This window comes from Amaranthus tricolor, chromosome 11 (assembly GCF_026212465.1).
Source record: "Amaranthus tricolor cultivar Red isolate AtriRed21 chromosome 11, ASM2621246v1, whole genome shotgun sequence".
Taxonomy (NCBI): domain Eukaryota; kingdom Viridiplantae; phylum Streptophyta; class Magnoliopsida; order Caryophyllales; family Amaranthaceae; genus Amaranthus; species Amaranthus tricolor.
The window spans coordinates 26,847,982-26,863,310 of NC_080057.1; the positions used below are offsets into that span (position 1 = coordinate 26,847,982).

General features: G+C 32.5%; 3 protein-coding genes and 1 non-coding gene across 7 annotated transcripts; 1 reads left to right on the top strand and 3 right to left on the bottom strand.

Moving 5' to 3' along the window:
- Positions 1–790: 790 nt before the first annotated feature.
- TRNAS-GCU (transfer RNA serine (anticodon GCU)) lies at positions 791–872 on the bottom strand. The gene has a single exon. It is a non-coding gene; the product is annotated as a tRNA-Ser (tRNA).
- A 3,491-nt stretch (positions 873–4,363) lies between these two features.
- On the bottom strand, positions 4,364–5,405 carry LOC130826722 (uncharacterized). The gene is made up of 2 exons (XM_057692286.1): positions 5,058–5,405; positions 4,364–4,954 (listed from the first exon to the last, which is right to left on the bottom strand). The coding sequence occupies exons 1-2, from the start codon at positions 5,403–5,405 to the stop codon at positions 4,364–4,366; spliced, it is 939 nt and encodes a 312-aa protein (XP_057548269.1).
- A 48-nt stretch (positions 5,406–5,453) lies between these two features.
- Positions 5,454–8,076, bottom strand: LOC130827838 (protein ANTAGONIST OF LIKE HETEROCHROMATIN PROTEIN 1-like). Its single transcript, XM_057693703.1, has 4 exons — positions 7,770–8,076; positions 6,465–6,989; positions 6,158–6,383; positions 5,454–6,080 (listed from the first exon to the last, which is right to left on the bottom strand). Exons 2-4 carry the CDS (start codon positions 6,984–6,986, stop codon positions 5,578–5,580), a joined length of 1,251 nt encoding a protein of 416 aa, XP_057549686.1. The 5' UTR covers positions 6,987–6,989; positions 7,770–8,076; the 3' UTR covers positions 5,454–5,577.
- A 1,944-nt stretch (positions 8,077–10,020) lies between these two features.
- LOC130827839 (probable serine/threonine-protein kinase PBL11) lies at positions 10,021–15,329 on the top strand. Of its 4 annotated transcripts, none has more exons than XM_057693708.1 (6): positions 10,021–10,153; positions 10,231–10,330; positions 11,503–12,176; positions 12,309–12,566; positions 13,345–13,464; positions 14,419–15,272. In XM_057693708.1, exons 3-6 carry the CDS (start codon positions 11,547–11,549, stop codon positions 15,031–15,033), a joined length of 1,623 nt encoding a protein of 540 aa, XP_057549691.1. In that variant the 5' UTR covers positions 10,021–10,153; positions 10,231–10,330; positions 11,503–11,546; the 3' UTR covers positions 15,034–15,272. The 4 variants fall into 4 exon arrangements, with proteins under 4 accessions (XP_057549691.1, XP_057549690.1, XP_057549687.1 ...); XM_057693707.1 differs by having other exon boundaries at positions 11,506–12,176; XM_057693704.1 differs by having other exon boundaries at positions 10,021–10,330; positions 14,419–15,329.

Genomic DNA, 15,329 nt, shown 5'->3' on the forward strand with positions numbered 1-15,329 from the left:
GTTAAGTTTAGCTGAACTTATTGTAAATGTCAAACTATAAACGGAAAACACGCCGAGCATACGCTTTATAGTCTAAGGAGATATCATCCCAAAATCATACGGCAATAGAAGGATGACTTATAAAGCGTGCACACCATCTTTTAATTCATCGATGTCGCTGACATTAAATATGCTTGTCAGTCAACCTAAATATCGGTCGAAACCAAAAGATATTCTTGATACGGGCTAAAACGCAGTTGTTTACACCTTTACAACATGGAAAATATCGATTTGTTGTTTTTAAAATTATTTACAACGCAGTCGACGCGATGCGATGCGATGTCACCTTATTTTACGCAATGGGGTTGGGTTTGGGCCCATCACGCATTGGTCATAAGGTCAGCCCACAGGCCATCACTTACTGCACGAATTTGACAACTTCACTTACCAGCAAAAAGCCCGGATAAAGGGAAGGGTAAGTGGTAGATTTTGTGATAACCTGATTACTAAAACCTAGTCATAAATCATGAGTAGACGACCATAATTTTTTTAGATACGGTTTTAGCATTGTTGTATTTGCCAGCAAGAAGCTATAAAGTGACAGTCAATAATATCTTTCTTAATAAAATCAACTTGTATAGATAGTATTCAATAGTGTAATGCACTGACCACAAGAAAACTTGAGTACATCATACAACAAAAGACCTTAACTTTGCAATTATTCTATAACATAGACTACATAGTCAAACATTGCAACATAGTCAAAAATCAACTTCTAAGTGGGATTAATAAAATAAGTAGTGAAAAATACCGTCGCCTGAGAGATTCGAACTCTCGCGGGGAAACCCCATGTACTTAGCAGGCACACGCCTTAACCACTCGGCCAAAGCGACATTTTGTTGATTTGACCATTTCCGAGCTTTTATAATCATAATAGAAATGTGGATTGCATTTGCATGCTTAGGTAAATGCAACGTCAAAATTACTTTTGAAATTTTTTGATTTTTCTTACTTTTAATAATTCTTTAATTATTTTTACCTTTTTATCTCATTTAATTTGCTATTTTATCCCCAATAACATTTTATATAGAAAATAAATTGTAGCACAAGCTAATAAATAAAATAAAGGGACTATTTCTATACCCTTTTCATACTTTTTGTTGTATTTTAAATACATTATAGTGACCTTAATCCATAATTTAAATATTCTTATTTTATACATATGTTGCATGATTTTTATTTTTTACTTGTTATTTTGAAAAGTTAAATTTTTTGACTTTTTATCCATCACTTTGATATACTTGATATTTTAGTAGTATAATATACATGTTGCTTTTCATCAATTCATGAACTAATTCAGAATATAGGTATATGGTAGGTCGAAAACTTATTTTTGACTATATGTTGAACCAACTTCATTTTCAGTTTTTTGTTATATATTACACAATTGATCAATATCAATATGATTTTTAATTAAATCATTAGAATTATGCTCTAGAAAAATTCGGACCTAAATTTCCCCTTATAAATAAAGCTTTTCTTTATAAATATTTGGTTACTACTTCATATTTTAGAAAAAAAAAATACATATAGTCCTAGTAAAATCATTGACAAATGAAAATTTGGTGTTTTTTTTAAGAAAATGTAGGATCTTGATGCTTAAAAAGAATTGTATAGAAAATATTAAAAAAAATTAAAATATAAAATAACACTAAAAGAATATAATAAGATTTAATAGAAAATAGTGTAAAAATGAAAAATCATAACGGAGTAATCTATATACTCTAACTCAAATAAAATTTAATTATCAATTCACTTTAGTTAGTTAAAAATTGAAGAGTTGTATGAACATCTAGTTCAGTACTTCAGTGTGGGATCTAGTAAAGGAATGGTAATACTAGTGCTGTATAATAGCACAAATTTTTAATTAAAACAGTCTTACCGTGAAACGTATTTTATATTTAAGTTAAATAGTTTAATTATAGTTACTTTTAGTATATTCAGTTTTTTTTTATAAACTTATTTCACAGTAAAGTAATCTTATACAAGAGAGAATGACATGAGAGAGAACATTTTCACGCATACTGCCGCGCGTGGGTAATTATTATAATACTTTTTGAAGTTATTGGGGAACAAAAGATGTAGGGTCCACAATATATTTGTCATTTGAACTGAACCGTCAAAAATCAACTGTATCTTCATCTAACGGTGAATATTTGGGGTCAAAGCTAACTCTTGATAGGTTTCTTTGACTAAATATACTGATAATCAATGATCGAAATGAACTAGTGGTTTTGCAACAAGTATATTTCTTATGCAAATAAAAACTAATAGATAAAATAAAAATATAAATTAAATACATAGATAAAAATTTCAAAAATTAATCATGATAAATAATATAAAAAATAGATTTTAACTTGGTAAAACTCATAAAATAGACTAAAAATAAAAATATTATCAACCCCCTACAAAGAGTAGACTCCCTCAAAAATGATGCATAGTTGTCTCCTTTTTATTTTCTTCCTTTTTTCTCTAAAAGAACCCTAATCTTTATAGTTGATTTGAGGCTATCATTAACTTTTTAGTTGATGGTAAGCCTTTAAATTTGTCCGTTATAAGTTTTTTTGAATATGATTAAAATAAATTTTTGTCCTTTTCCCTACAGGAGAGTTATTCTACCGATTCATTGGGTTGATTCTACCCATATTTTGGGTTTGATCTCTCGCTTCGTGAGAGTTTGGAGTTATGAATTTTGGTTTGTAATTGATTTGTTGGTAGAGATTAATGTGATAATACAACAGACACCAAAATTGCAATTACCATCTACTACATCAAAATTCAATTCTATTTCAAGACTACAAGAGGATATTTACAAATTACAATTGTCAGATCTCATATTCAACGATCGTGGTTTTGTTAATTTTGAATTATCTTGGGTTATAGTTGTTATGTACTTGCTAATTTTTATCTTTGATGTAGATGTCGTATGACTTTTTATTAATGAATCATGTATTTTATATATATATATATATATATATATATATATATATATATATATATATATATTATAGTACAGGATTAGTACTAGTTTTATTTTTTTGTTGAATTTATTTTTGGATATAGTAATAATTATCAGCCTGAAAATATTGAAAGTATTGATTAAATATATTTAAAAAAGAAATCTCAGAACTTTGACTAGGCTGTCACTTCAGTCTAGGTGTTTTCTTTTGAAAGTGGAGGTACCCTACAGTAAATAACAGAATTGGCTCTAACCTTTTACTTACTCCCTATTTACTTGAAATATTTTTTTTAAAGCAGTCTAATCACTAATTTAATTTATAATATTTTTAATTATGTATAATAAAAAATTATAAAATTTAATATTAGGAATCTTTACAATAAGACGAATTAAATAAGATCCTACTTAACTGTGTTTTAATATATAGATTAAAAACTAATCACAATAAGAGTAATGAATAAAATAGTGTTATTTTTCTTAATGTTGCAAGACTTGCAATTAATTTAGAACCAAAAAATTAGTATTTCATTGTTATCTCGAGATAAGTATAAAAACATATAATCCTCTATTTTCTTGAGTATGTGGATATTTGAATTATGACCTATTTCTTTTATTTTATAACATTTTATTTTGAATTATGTTTTACCGTTTTAAAAAAATTTTATTCACATATTTTTAATGTTTTTATACTTTTAATCTTAATTACACAATTTAGTTGATCCAATTTTTTTCCTTAATATTTGTATAAATGGTGAAGGTTACATATTCAAAGGGACAAGTACAACTGGAGTATACTATATCACTTTAATTTAATTTGTACCAAGTGAAAAAAATTTTAAATATATTTATTTGTAGTTAATGAATAAGATAAATAAAAACTATATTATGAATTAATGAATTACTGTGAATTTAGTTCAAAGACATCCAAATATTACTTTTTTTTATCCCTTCTTAAATATTTTTTGTTAAATACTTAGGGGCCGTTTGGTTCGCACAAGGGAATCGGAATGGAATCAGGAAAGGGAATGAAGGAGAAAGAAATGGATTCCCCTAATTTAGCCTAGTTGTTTGGTTGTGTTCAGGAAACGGAATGAACTGCTGAATGATTCCCTTTGTGACCTTTGTGACTGTTTGGTTCAAGCTAAGGAATCAAAATTTGATTTTTTAAATTCTTTTATATTTTCTCCAAAAATAAGTAGTTGTTATATGATAAACTTGAAAAAATTATTTTTTGAAAAAACATAACTCTAAATAATAACAACGTAGCTCGATTAATTACATATAATGACTTGTTTGTAGATCAAAATACATACGAAAAGTGTTCTAGTCCTTTTCAAAATCATTCATGGAACCACAACATTAGATCTAAGCATTACTATTTCCTCCAAGAAGACTCTTAACATAATCACTTTTCAAAGCGTCGGGACACTTTGAAAATATGAGGAGCTTGTTTGGTTGTGAGGTTAGAATGTTAGCCACTTCAAAAACTTGGTTAGAAGTTACACCTTCTAAATTAAAAGATAGTAGTTCCTCTAACACTTTCTCAGTCTGTTCAACTACTTTTTGCTCACGATCATCAGTGCGGGCCATCACATTTGCCATAGTTGAAAGATGAACATTCATGTCTTTCATGAATGCTTGTAAGCTAGCCAACTCATTAGAACTACCTTCACCAGCATTTCCTCTCTTACTTCTTTTATTAGAAGTTTTTTCAGTTTTCATTTTTTTAGCAGGAGGAGAAGTAACAGTTTGAGTGGCATTACCACTAGCATCAATTCCCTCATCATCACTTGAATCAAGTGTAACTTGTGGAGGGGCAACGTTTTGCAAATTCTGTATTGCTTCAACATAATCTTCAGCTGGTTTTCCGGTAGCGTAATCCTTGCCGTAAACATTCATTAGTTCATGAAAGTGCGGAAATGAAACTCCAAACAGGTTTTTGCAATTCGGATGATTCTGAACCAAACATTCAAATGTACAACATCATCAAAAAATCTCAAACATAATTGAACCATACTGTTCAAAGTAAACAATGTCAAATGTACAAAGGTTGGCATACCTTGCAATACTCGTCATAAACAGCCCGATCTACAGAAATCATTTTTTTTTCATCATCCCAGACGAATCCACTTGTATTTAACATTTGAGAAATAGCCCTAAACTTGGCTACAAGTGTCTTAAGTCGAGAATCAATGTGTGGCAGAGCCTTCAAACCACAACCAGGAAGAGCCTTACCTATGAGCTCCTCTAAGCGAACCATGTAGCCGCTTCTAAATCCATTTTCACACCTCCAGTGAGGATCAACAGCTAACTCTGACAAGGCTTCCACAAGAGCCTTATCTTCTTGGGCAGTCCAAAATCGTTTGTTTTTTCCCCTTCCACCTCCACTAGCACTACTTTCATCCATCCTCTATAACATTCAATACAAATAAACAAAATTGAACTATACTGATCATAGTAAACAAAATTGCATGTATATAAAAATGGAATGAACCAACAAATATTCAATACAAGAAATAAACATACAAGTCTGAAAATCAAATACAAGAAATGGAGGTTTTAAATAAAAATGAATAACATCACAAAGTAAGTCTGCGTTGTCTAGCCCTCCAATCATTGAACATATGTTGGGCCATTGTATTTCGGAAATTCGTCCATGGATCGGTTACAGCAATGGAGGTTATATACTCCACATCATCTTCCTCATTAACATCACCATCATTATCATCACCATCATTATCATCACTATCATTTTCCTCAAACAAGTCCTCATCATCAAATTCTGCAAGCATGTATCTCTTTACCAAATTATGTAATAAAGCACAAGCAAGTACAATTCGACCATGTGTTTGTAAACTAAACCAAGAAGGACTTCTAAGAATCCCCCATCTTCCCTTGAGTAATCCAAAGCATCTCTCAATCACATTTCTAGCTTTTGCATGCCTTAAGTTGAAATATTCTTCGGCGGTTTGGGGTTGTCGGGGGCCATTATTCCATTCTCTAAGATGATAAAGATGCCCTCTATAGGGTGCAAGGAATCCTTCTCCATTAGTATATCCTCCATCACATAGATAATAACAACCTTGACAAATTAAAAAAAAAATATTACTCTCTTACTAAGTTAATCTCAAATAAAATCTAGTACGTCAATCAAATTACCTTTTGGAACTTTCAACCCATTAGGCCTAGAAATAGCATCTCGAAGAATCCGACCATCGTGTGCCGACCCCTCCCAACCAGGTAAGACATATATAAATTCCATCTCGGGTGAACATACTCCTAATACATTCATAGCAAGGGTACCTTTTCTAGTCCGATATTTGGATCGCTCATCACAAGGAACATTCACTAGAATCATTGTACCATCAAGGGCACCTAATGAATTCTACAAAACAAACAATATCACTTTACAATATGTAATAGTATCTCCATTTTATCTCAAATTAAAGTGTTGGTTTTTATTTACCTTGAAATATTTCCATCTTTCATCGTTGCAATCCTCTTGTATTGGTGTTGGTTTCTTAAGAAGAATATCATGTAACTTTAAGATTGCTAACAAACAAGCATGAAATTGTCTACTAATAGTTTCACCACTTCTATAAAAATGTGCACCCATCATTCTATTTTTCTTATGGTGAGCTAATGTGTATAAGAAACCCGCAACCATCTCTTCCAAACATGTGTTTCTTGTTTCATTTAATCCACCAATATCTCTAACCATCTCTAAAAGAACACCAAATGTGTATCGATTTATACGAAGATAGTTCCTACACAAAGTGTCACTTTCTCTAATCATTCTATTCAAGTTGTGCAATCTCATTTTTCTCCTAGTTTTTTTATCAAGCTTAACATAATGGGAATCGTATATAGTTTTTCTCATCGAGTACAACATCAAATGTAGCAACACAACACAATTAATCATAGTAATTATGAACCGAATACAATCCCAATTTCTCTTCCTTTTCAAAGAAGTACCAATGCTAGCCATTTTCTGTACAAATGAACATCAATAAGAACATCAAAGAATTACCAAGCACCTTGTTTCCATGTATTCTTGAAAACCAAACAAACAAACAAACAATGATACATAATCAAGTTTCTAAAATCCCAATTTTTAATCATACTAAAACAACATCAATAATCCCAATTTCTAAAATCCCAAGTTTCTAAAACAACATCAATTTGGATATCAACAATCAACAAGATTCAACAATCAACAGCAACACGATATAGTTAATGATACAGCAACAAGATTCATCAATTTAATCATACACCAATACTGCTTCAACAATCAACACCATACAAGATTCAAACATCAATTTAAATGGGAAATCAACAAGCATCAACAAGCATCAACACAGTGAACTCAAATTTGGTTTCAACAGCAACAAGATTCAAGCAACTGAAAACGAAGATTCAACTTTTAATGGAACAATACTGTTAATGAAAACGAAGATTCAAGCAACAAGATTCAAGCAACTGAAAACGAAGATTCAACTGTTAATGGAACAACACTGTTAATGAAAACGAAGAATCAAGCAACAAGATTCAAGCAACAGCATCAATAGCTAAATCTAAAACGAACGATTTCAACAGCATCAACAACATCAATGGAACTCAAATGGGAAAACGAACGAAGGAGCAGAAAACGAAATCTAAAACCTAAAATTGGAGATTCCGTTAATGGAGAAAGAAGAAAAAGCAACAAAAAAGCAAACGAAAACAGCAGCAGAAATCTAAAAAAGGAGAAAGAAGAAAAAGGAAGACTCACCTGTTAATGGAGATTCCGTTAATGAAGGCGCAGCAGCAGCAGCAAGGAGGCGCGAGGAGGGAGGCGCGAGGAAGGAGGCAGCAGCAGCAGTAGGGAGGCGAGGAAGGAAGCAGGAGCTGAATGGGGAAGGGAATGGAATGGGAAAGTGGAGGGGGAGGTGGGGAATGGGGATTACGTGATTTAGGTTAACCAAAACCTAAAATTGGGTAAACGGAATGATTCAAAATGCGAACCAAACAACATCAAAGGGAATGGGGTATTTTCATTCCCTTTCCCTTTCCTTAATACCCCCAACCAAACGCCCCCTTAATGTTTATCTACATTTAATTTTTTATCCTCTTGTTTTTAGTAATTGTGGTCGTAAAAACATATATATGTCCAGTCACCACCTAAGATTAAAATTGTGGAATTGTGAAGTTCACAAGTTGTTGTCCATTGTTTATATTTAACATAAATACATCAACAAACTAATGAATTCTCCCAAGAAAAAGTAAACAAATTACTTGCTTGAACAACTTAAGTTCATTAAATATTTATTTTAGATAATATCGCAATTGTTAAAATGATTTCTAAACTGCTACAAAACAAAAATATATAAGAACCAAAATTAATTCTTGTCTCAATAAATCAAATATCGCTTTATTTATGTAAGGTCTTGAGTTTAATTCTCATATAGACATCTTATTTTCTCGGGTTTATCTTAAATAAAAAAAACATAAAAAGAATGAAAGATATTAAAAAAAGAAACAAAATTGATATACGTAATTCTATGTTTAGATGATTATATTGTTGATAATGTTGTTAGACCATTCAAAGTGACACATAATCATGAATTATCAGATTTGAATAGTATTAATCTGCTTAATCAATTAAAATTATTCAAGACTCCTTAAATGATGAATGTGGACATCATGTAAGAACATATTGAATTATTCAACAAAATCAACAATATTATCATCATTACAATAAATATATATTTTAAATTCTACAAAATTAATTTAGCTAATTTAGGTCATTGGACTTATGAGTATTTGGATTATCAAGAAGCAAATGAAAGAAATTTTTGTACTAATAATTTTGGGTCTCATTTGAAAAAAAAAAAAAATCTATCACGATAAAATTACACATCGGGATATTTGAAATTGGCTTTCGACGTAATTTTTGGACCAAAAGCTTATTTTTCAAATTAATTTTAGTTCAGTTTAATATTATTCCCAATTCATTCTTCTCGACCAATAATTGCTTTAGTTTAATTTAATTCAATCAAACTCTATTAATTTTTTAATCTAGCTGTGTTAAGTTATATTTAGTGGAAGAATTTTTTAATTTTTTTTTTTAAAATACTTAATCAAAGAGAATAAACCCTTACTCATCATTTAGTTCAATTACCTTTATTCACCTAGTAGTCCAAAGAACAAATCATAAGTGTTGGTATTCAATATTAATATGTGTAGTACTTAGGGACTACGGGAGTAGTTAATAGTGGGGTTGTGATGTATGTCGGTTTATCGGTTATGACATGACACGACCTATCCTAAAAAATAAGCGAAAATATTAATATTTAATTTAAAAATAAGTGAAAATTATAATATTCAATTCACAAATTATTTTAACTCACAATACTTATTGTTCTCGCTGTCAACATAGCATAATTACTCAAATAGATATACATTACTCCAATAATTTTTAACCCTTTCAACTAAACTCATTTTATTATATTATTAATACTCAAAATTATGATCCTCTTTCACTTAAAATCATGACTTCACATTTAATTAAATTCAAAGAAATAGAATGAAAAGTCCCAAATTCAATAATGTAGAAGGATAAGATGTCACTCTGCATTGGGGCAGGAATTCTCCTTCAATCTTCCGAGGGGTGCAATGTATGGGACATATCAGTCAAAAACAACTAATGAACTAAACAAACAAGGGAATATACATGCTCTCACAATGCAAAATCTGTTTGTTTTGCTTAAAGATTTAAATATGAGTATAGAACAAGTGCATTCCTTTACTTCATCAACATCAATGATAACATCACTCAAAAAATTCCACAAAAATATAAAATAACATATAAAATCTGTAAAGACATAACATACACAATATATTAATTATGCTCACTCTACTAATTCACGCTCCAGACTCTTTCTTTACTAAACCAATTCTTTATACGATTCACCTGTTGAGTGTTGACCCTTAAAATATTAAAATTAGTGTATGCTAAATTTATATATTTTTTTTTTTATAAAAATATGGTTTAAAAATTTAAGTTCCTTATGGTAGGTTTAACCAATGCTTCATTGAGTCATCTTTTCTCACTTCTTTCTATCTTTCTCTTTCATTCTTTATTTCTTTCCTCCACTCCCTAAAACTTGTTCTATTGTAAGTTAATTTTTCTTCTTTCTTTTTCTGCCATTTTTGAAAAATCTTTTTATGACCTTTCTTCATTTCTTGTTCAGCTTTCATTTGACTTGCTTCTGGTTGGGTTTTCTTTATTCTGATTTCCTTTTGTGCACCTAAAAAATCATACCTTGATTGCATGAACTAAGCTGATTTCAGGTAATTTTTCCCACTTTTAATTTTCCCAATTTTTGGTCAATTTTTATGGGCTGTTGTAGTTTCACTGTGTTTATTCAAGTTGAGGCTTGTCCTTTCAAAGATTACATTTTTCCCATAAATTTAGCTGCTTGTTTGATTCCTTGAATGGATTAATGACTCCTTTATACTTGATTATTGTGCTTTTTTTTTTCTAATGAATTTTCTGTTTATTACAGATATGGGGTTAAAGATTACATTTTTATCATAAATCTTGTTGTTTGTTTGATTCCTTAAATTGATTAATGACTCCTTTATATTGGATTATTGTGGGTTTAAGAGGAAATTCTTGGTGACTATTAGTTTAATTTTGTGTCTTTTGGATTTGTTTGAGGTGTTGAATAATGATAGTTGTAGTTTGATAGCCGCCAGTGATCCTCACTGATTTTGATTTCTTTAATTTTATTTTGGCTGATTTTGTGGGGGAGTTTTTGGGTTAATGGATAATAACCTTGACCATTCTTATTAAGAATAGTATGCTTTTTAGGGGTAAGTTTGTTTGCTTGTGATATTTTTCAGAATTCCTAGGCATTTGATCAGTTTAGTTCATCATTTTAATTGTCAAAGAGTGAATTGAATCATTGTTAGAGTATATAAGATATCATGAGTCCTCAACCATCAGCTTAATCATTTGAATTTGAATTCCATCGATCGAGTTCTTGTGATTTCGGTGGAAGAATTGGTAACATGCTCTAAACTATTGTTCTTATTGGACTAGTTTTGATTGAATCAAAGACCTATATTTGGTGGGAAATGGGAATGCTCTGACCTTTAGAAATAGGAATTATCCCTTATGACTTATGAGTCTCTATATGCATTATTCAAGGATATATAAAGAATACAACCTCATATAATAATAAGATTCCTATAGGATAAAATATCTATTTACAAGGTTTTAACTTAATTATTTCCTTAAAAATATTTGGAAAATAATTTCGAAAACAGAATGCGATGTCTTGCCCTTTAGTCAGCTTGGTTGTAGTTTTAGAGGTATAATTATCGTATAAAACATCATTTCACTATGTTGATCGTTTTTGTTGGATTGAAAACTTGTTTGGTGTAGTAATCTGATTTATTAGTGTTTTTCTTTGGTCAATGACTGTTTTTTGGTTCTCTTGGTGCTTCGCGGCATATAGCAGGATTAGAGATTGAGTTATATGCTTGAAGGATTAGGAATAAGATGGGTTGTTTCACGGTCTTAAAAGGTAAAAAGAAGAAGATTGATCAAAATGTACATAGAAAACGCGTACTTCCTCAGGGAAGTACACCAACAACCCTTCCTGAACCACAAAGCCGTAGTCATGCACTTCAATCAGCGCCTCCTAGTTTTCGCACCAGGGGGCAGCCTGTTCAACCCGTAAATAAATCGACAAATAATAGGATGCGTGCTCTTTCCGCACCATCAAGCTTTCATGGTCCTGATCGAGAGTCGTTATCAAATGAATGTGAAGACAGAGAAGAGTCGAGATCCCATCTACTTTTACAGCAGGAACAAAGATCATCACCTAGTCCGCAACCTCTACCACTTCCTTCTCCTTATTGCTCGGGATCTCTTAGAGCTACTGGGAGCTTCAAAATGGGAAATTCCAGTGGACCTCTATACACGTCTGGTCCGCTTCCATTACCGCCATCAGGAACACTCCGAAACTTCTCCTACGAAGAAATTTCATCTGCCTGTCACAGTATCTCTTCAGAAACTTGTACATCCGAAAGTCTTTCTTCTACTAACTTTAGGGCTTCCTTTCGGGATAATTCTTCTAGTTCTCGAATGGTTGAAGCCACCGTCACCCGTTTTTACCCATCAGCTCAGGTGATTTGCAACTCTTTGTAGTTGTATGTCATTGCGTTAATCTTCTAGCTTTGTCTCGACTCTTGAGTCTATACATGAAAATCGTTTTGTACGGATGATGGGTACTAATTTTCGGTTGTTTGGGTATCATAGGGTCTGAGGGACTTCATGAACGAGGTGAACACACTTGCTTCTCTTCAACATTCCAACCTGTGTAAGTTTCTTGGTTACCATGTACGGGAAGGCTCTGATCAGAGGATCTTGGTGTACGAAAGACTACACCATGGAAGCTTAGATCGCCTCCTGTATGGTAGATCAAATGGGCCGGCCATTGATTGGAATACGAGAGTAAAAATCGCTTTATGTGCTGCTCAAGGACTTACCTTTTTGCATGAGCAAGGTCCTTTCCAGGTATTAGAAACTCACATCTTTGCCTTTCTGGTAATGTTTGGAATTAAGAAATATTTCATATCTATTTGAGCAATTTGTAGCTATATACACCCAACACATTTAGCCTTTGATGATTTGTGCTTGAGAATTAATACTAACTAGTGTGCTATAAAGTGACTTGGTATATGTGGCCATATTTGGGGCATTTTTTCTTCTTGTGGATAAAACCGTAGAGTATTTTTAGAACATGTTGATTTAACCATTAACTTATATTTTTGGTTAAGTTAATTCTTTGACATGGCAACGTGATGGAAGGTCACGGGTTCAAATCTTATCCTCCCTCATTTCTAGTAGAATTTTGACTGTCAGCTATGAGGAGGGCTTGTGTTGTATCAACACTTTCAGCCCAAAGGTCTCCCGTGTCATAGGGTGTTAATAAGGTGTTCATTCGGGTCATGGGGTTGATTTCAAGTTAGATGTTTCAAGTCGATTTGAAATCAGATTTTGTGTCCATGTTGTTTTTAACATAATTGTAAATCATTTTTAAAGTCGAGTCAAATCGATTTTGGTTACATGGTCGGGTAACTTTCGGATCATCGGGTCTGTTTTGAACACCTCTAGGCTTGATAGAGTATCCAAAGCATCATAAGTATCCAAAGCATCATAAGGCTTCAACCATCAGCTTAAGCTTTTGGTTGAGTTAGTTGCTTGGCAAAAACAATTTGACCTATTGCTTTTTTAGCTTTATCCATGGAAGAAATTCAAAAGTCTAAAGAAGATTCTTTCACCGCTTTTGCAGGCAATGTACGATGAATTTTCTACAGTAAATATTCAAATTGACAAGGATTTTAGTGCAAAGCTGTCTGGATATGGTTGTGTTGGCCTCCTTCCTGAAACCGATCTCTCCAATTCCTCTTCCGTGAGTGGTTTCGCAATTTGAAAGATATTGAAACTTCGTGTTGATTTATATATATTTTGTTTTAGGCCTTTACTGTCTTCTGCTTTAATGCTTAATCAAAATTTTCATTTATCATGTGGAGATGAAGCCCTATTCAGTTTTGGATTGCTTTTAATAAACCATGCAGCCCTACTCATCTATGCTGGAACTTTTGCATTTACTAGTTTCAATGTTGCACAATGATAATTCGCATCGATAATTTTACTTCAAGTTGATAAGTTTCTTTATTTTACTCACATTAGACGTGGTTTCCGAGTCTAGCATTTTACAAAGCAACACATTTGTTATGTTCCTTGAAAGATTTGGATTATAGATTAAGCACGAAACTAGAGCAAGTGATATAATGTTTGTTTCGTTACTCATCAATCATCTCAGTAAGTCTACTCTAATGTGTTTTGAATACTTGCATAGGATGATCACCTTCTGAACAAGGGTGAATCCATGATACTAGTATAGGGTAGGCCGAACACTCATGTCTATGTATGTGCTGAGCTAACTTGGCTACTGTTTTATGTGTTATATATTACACAATTCAATATATTACACTCATGACTTGGAAAATGGCCTAGGCAAGACCATGCCTAGGTTCCCTTCGTGATTTTTATGCTCGTCCTTAGTCAACATTACCTAGGTCTAGTTCTGTGGTGGATCCAAAATAAAAATGAGTGATGTCAATTTAAGTAAAACGGGCCTATTGGGTTTTGATCCCTGGTCTAACCAACTTATCTAGGGTATATTTACATGTAATGTTTGATTTTATTTTGAATTTAAGTGATGTCAATTGACCTCAATGACATCATGCTAATCTGCCATTGGTCTTGTTGAACCATATTCCTACTGAAAAGCTCAATTATGGTTATTTTTTTGTTTTAATCGTCGTTTTAAGTATAAACAAGTTTGATTACTCCTTTTCAGGCACTAGGAAATCTTTCCGTTGAGACGGTAGAGCGAGGATTACTTACTCCGAAAAGCAATGTCTACAGCTTTGGGATCGTTCTCCTCGAAATTCTCACAGGCCGAAAGAACATGGATAGTCGCCAAACAAAGGAGGAGAGGAATTTGGTCAAATGGAGCTGGCCATTTCTAGCTGATGAATGTAGACTCTCCCTAATAATGGACCCTCAGCTAAAAGGCCGGTTTCCGATAAAAGCAGCAAGAACAGTTGCTGATATAGCCCAAAAATGTCTTCAGAAAGACCCTTCCGAAAGACCTACTATGAGAACCATAGTCGAGAACCTCAAAACCATACAAGATATGAAACATTCCTGCCGGTTTCCTCTTCAAGAACCCAGTACTGTCCCTAAAAAGCAGATGTTCCGATCACCTAGTCTACCCCCTCGACAAAGTTATTCTCACCCCTCACCATCCAGGGCCCACACCTCTTCCGTCTCTCCAACAAGACCGCTGACTTTGCCTGTGTCGGTTCCTCCTCGCGCCTGTTCTTCACTCTCGTTGGATGAAATCGAACGACAAGAGGCCCGTAAATCTTCTTCATCCGTTTATCAAAGATCAAGTGTTGAAGGGTTCTGATTGTTAATATGCAATTTTTTTCGGGTTTACTTCACACCGACTGTTCCTGTTTTTTATCGGAACTATACATGATTTGTTATACAGTATAAATATGGTTTTGTCTTCATTTTCCCTCTTTGTTGGCAGTCTTTCTCATGGATAGCCTAAGAGGAAAATGGTTTTTGTAGATATGTGAGTGTAAGTCATTCTAAACACATGCTGCATTTATGAGAATTGTGGTTTTTTATGGTTACAAATTACAATACTTGGCCTAAGAAGTCAATAAAGCAATTGTATATTTTTTAAGTTTCACAAAA

What these genes read in the sequence shown, in the direction of transcription:
- LOC130827838 (XM_057693703.1), bottom strand. Translation starts at nt 6,986, where the DNA reads ATGGCTAGCATTGGTACTTCTTTGAAAAGGAAGAGAAATTGGGATTGT. An exon ending in AAAGATGGAAATATTTCAAG is followed by an intron (nt 6,384 to 6,464) that starts GTAAATAAAAAC and finishes TTTGTTTTGTAG; the next exon opens with AATTCATTAGGTGCCCTTGA. An exon ending in TGGGTTGAAAGTTCCAAAAG is followed by an intron (nt 6,081 to 6,157) that starts GTAATTTGATTG and finishes TAATTTGTCAAG; the next exon opens with GTTGTTATTATCTATGTGAT.
- LOC130826722 (XM_057692286.1), bottom strand. Translation starts at nt 5,405, where the DNA reads ATGGATGAAAGTAGTGCTAGTGGAGGTGGAAGGGGAAAAAACAAACGA. An exon ending in TTTATGACGAGTATTGCAAG is followed by an intron (nt 4,955 to 5,057) that starts GTATGCCAACCT and finishes TGTTTGGTTCAG; the next exon opens with AATCATCCGAATTGCAAAAA.
- LOC130827839 (XM_057693704.1), top strand. Translation starts at nt 11,547, where the DNA reads ATGGGTTGTTTCACGGTCTTAAAAGGTAAAAAGAAGAAGATTGATCAA. An exon ending in GTTTTTACCCATCAGCTCAG is followed by an intron (nt 12,177 to 12,308) that starts GTGATTTGCAAC and finishes TGGGTATCATAG; the next exon opens with GGTCTGAGGGACTTCATGAA. An exon ending in ATGAGCAAGGTCCTTTCCAG is followed by an intron (nt 12,567 to 13,344) that starts GTATTAGAAACT and finishes CCGCTTTTGCAG; the next exon opens with GCAATGTACGATGAATTTTC.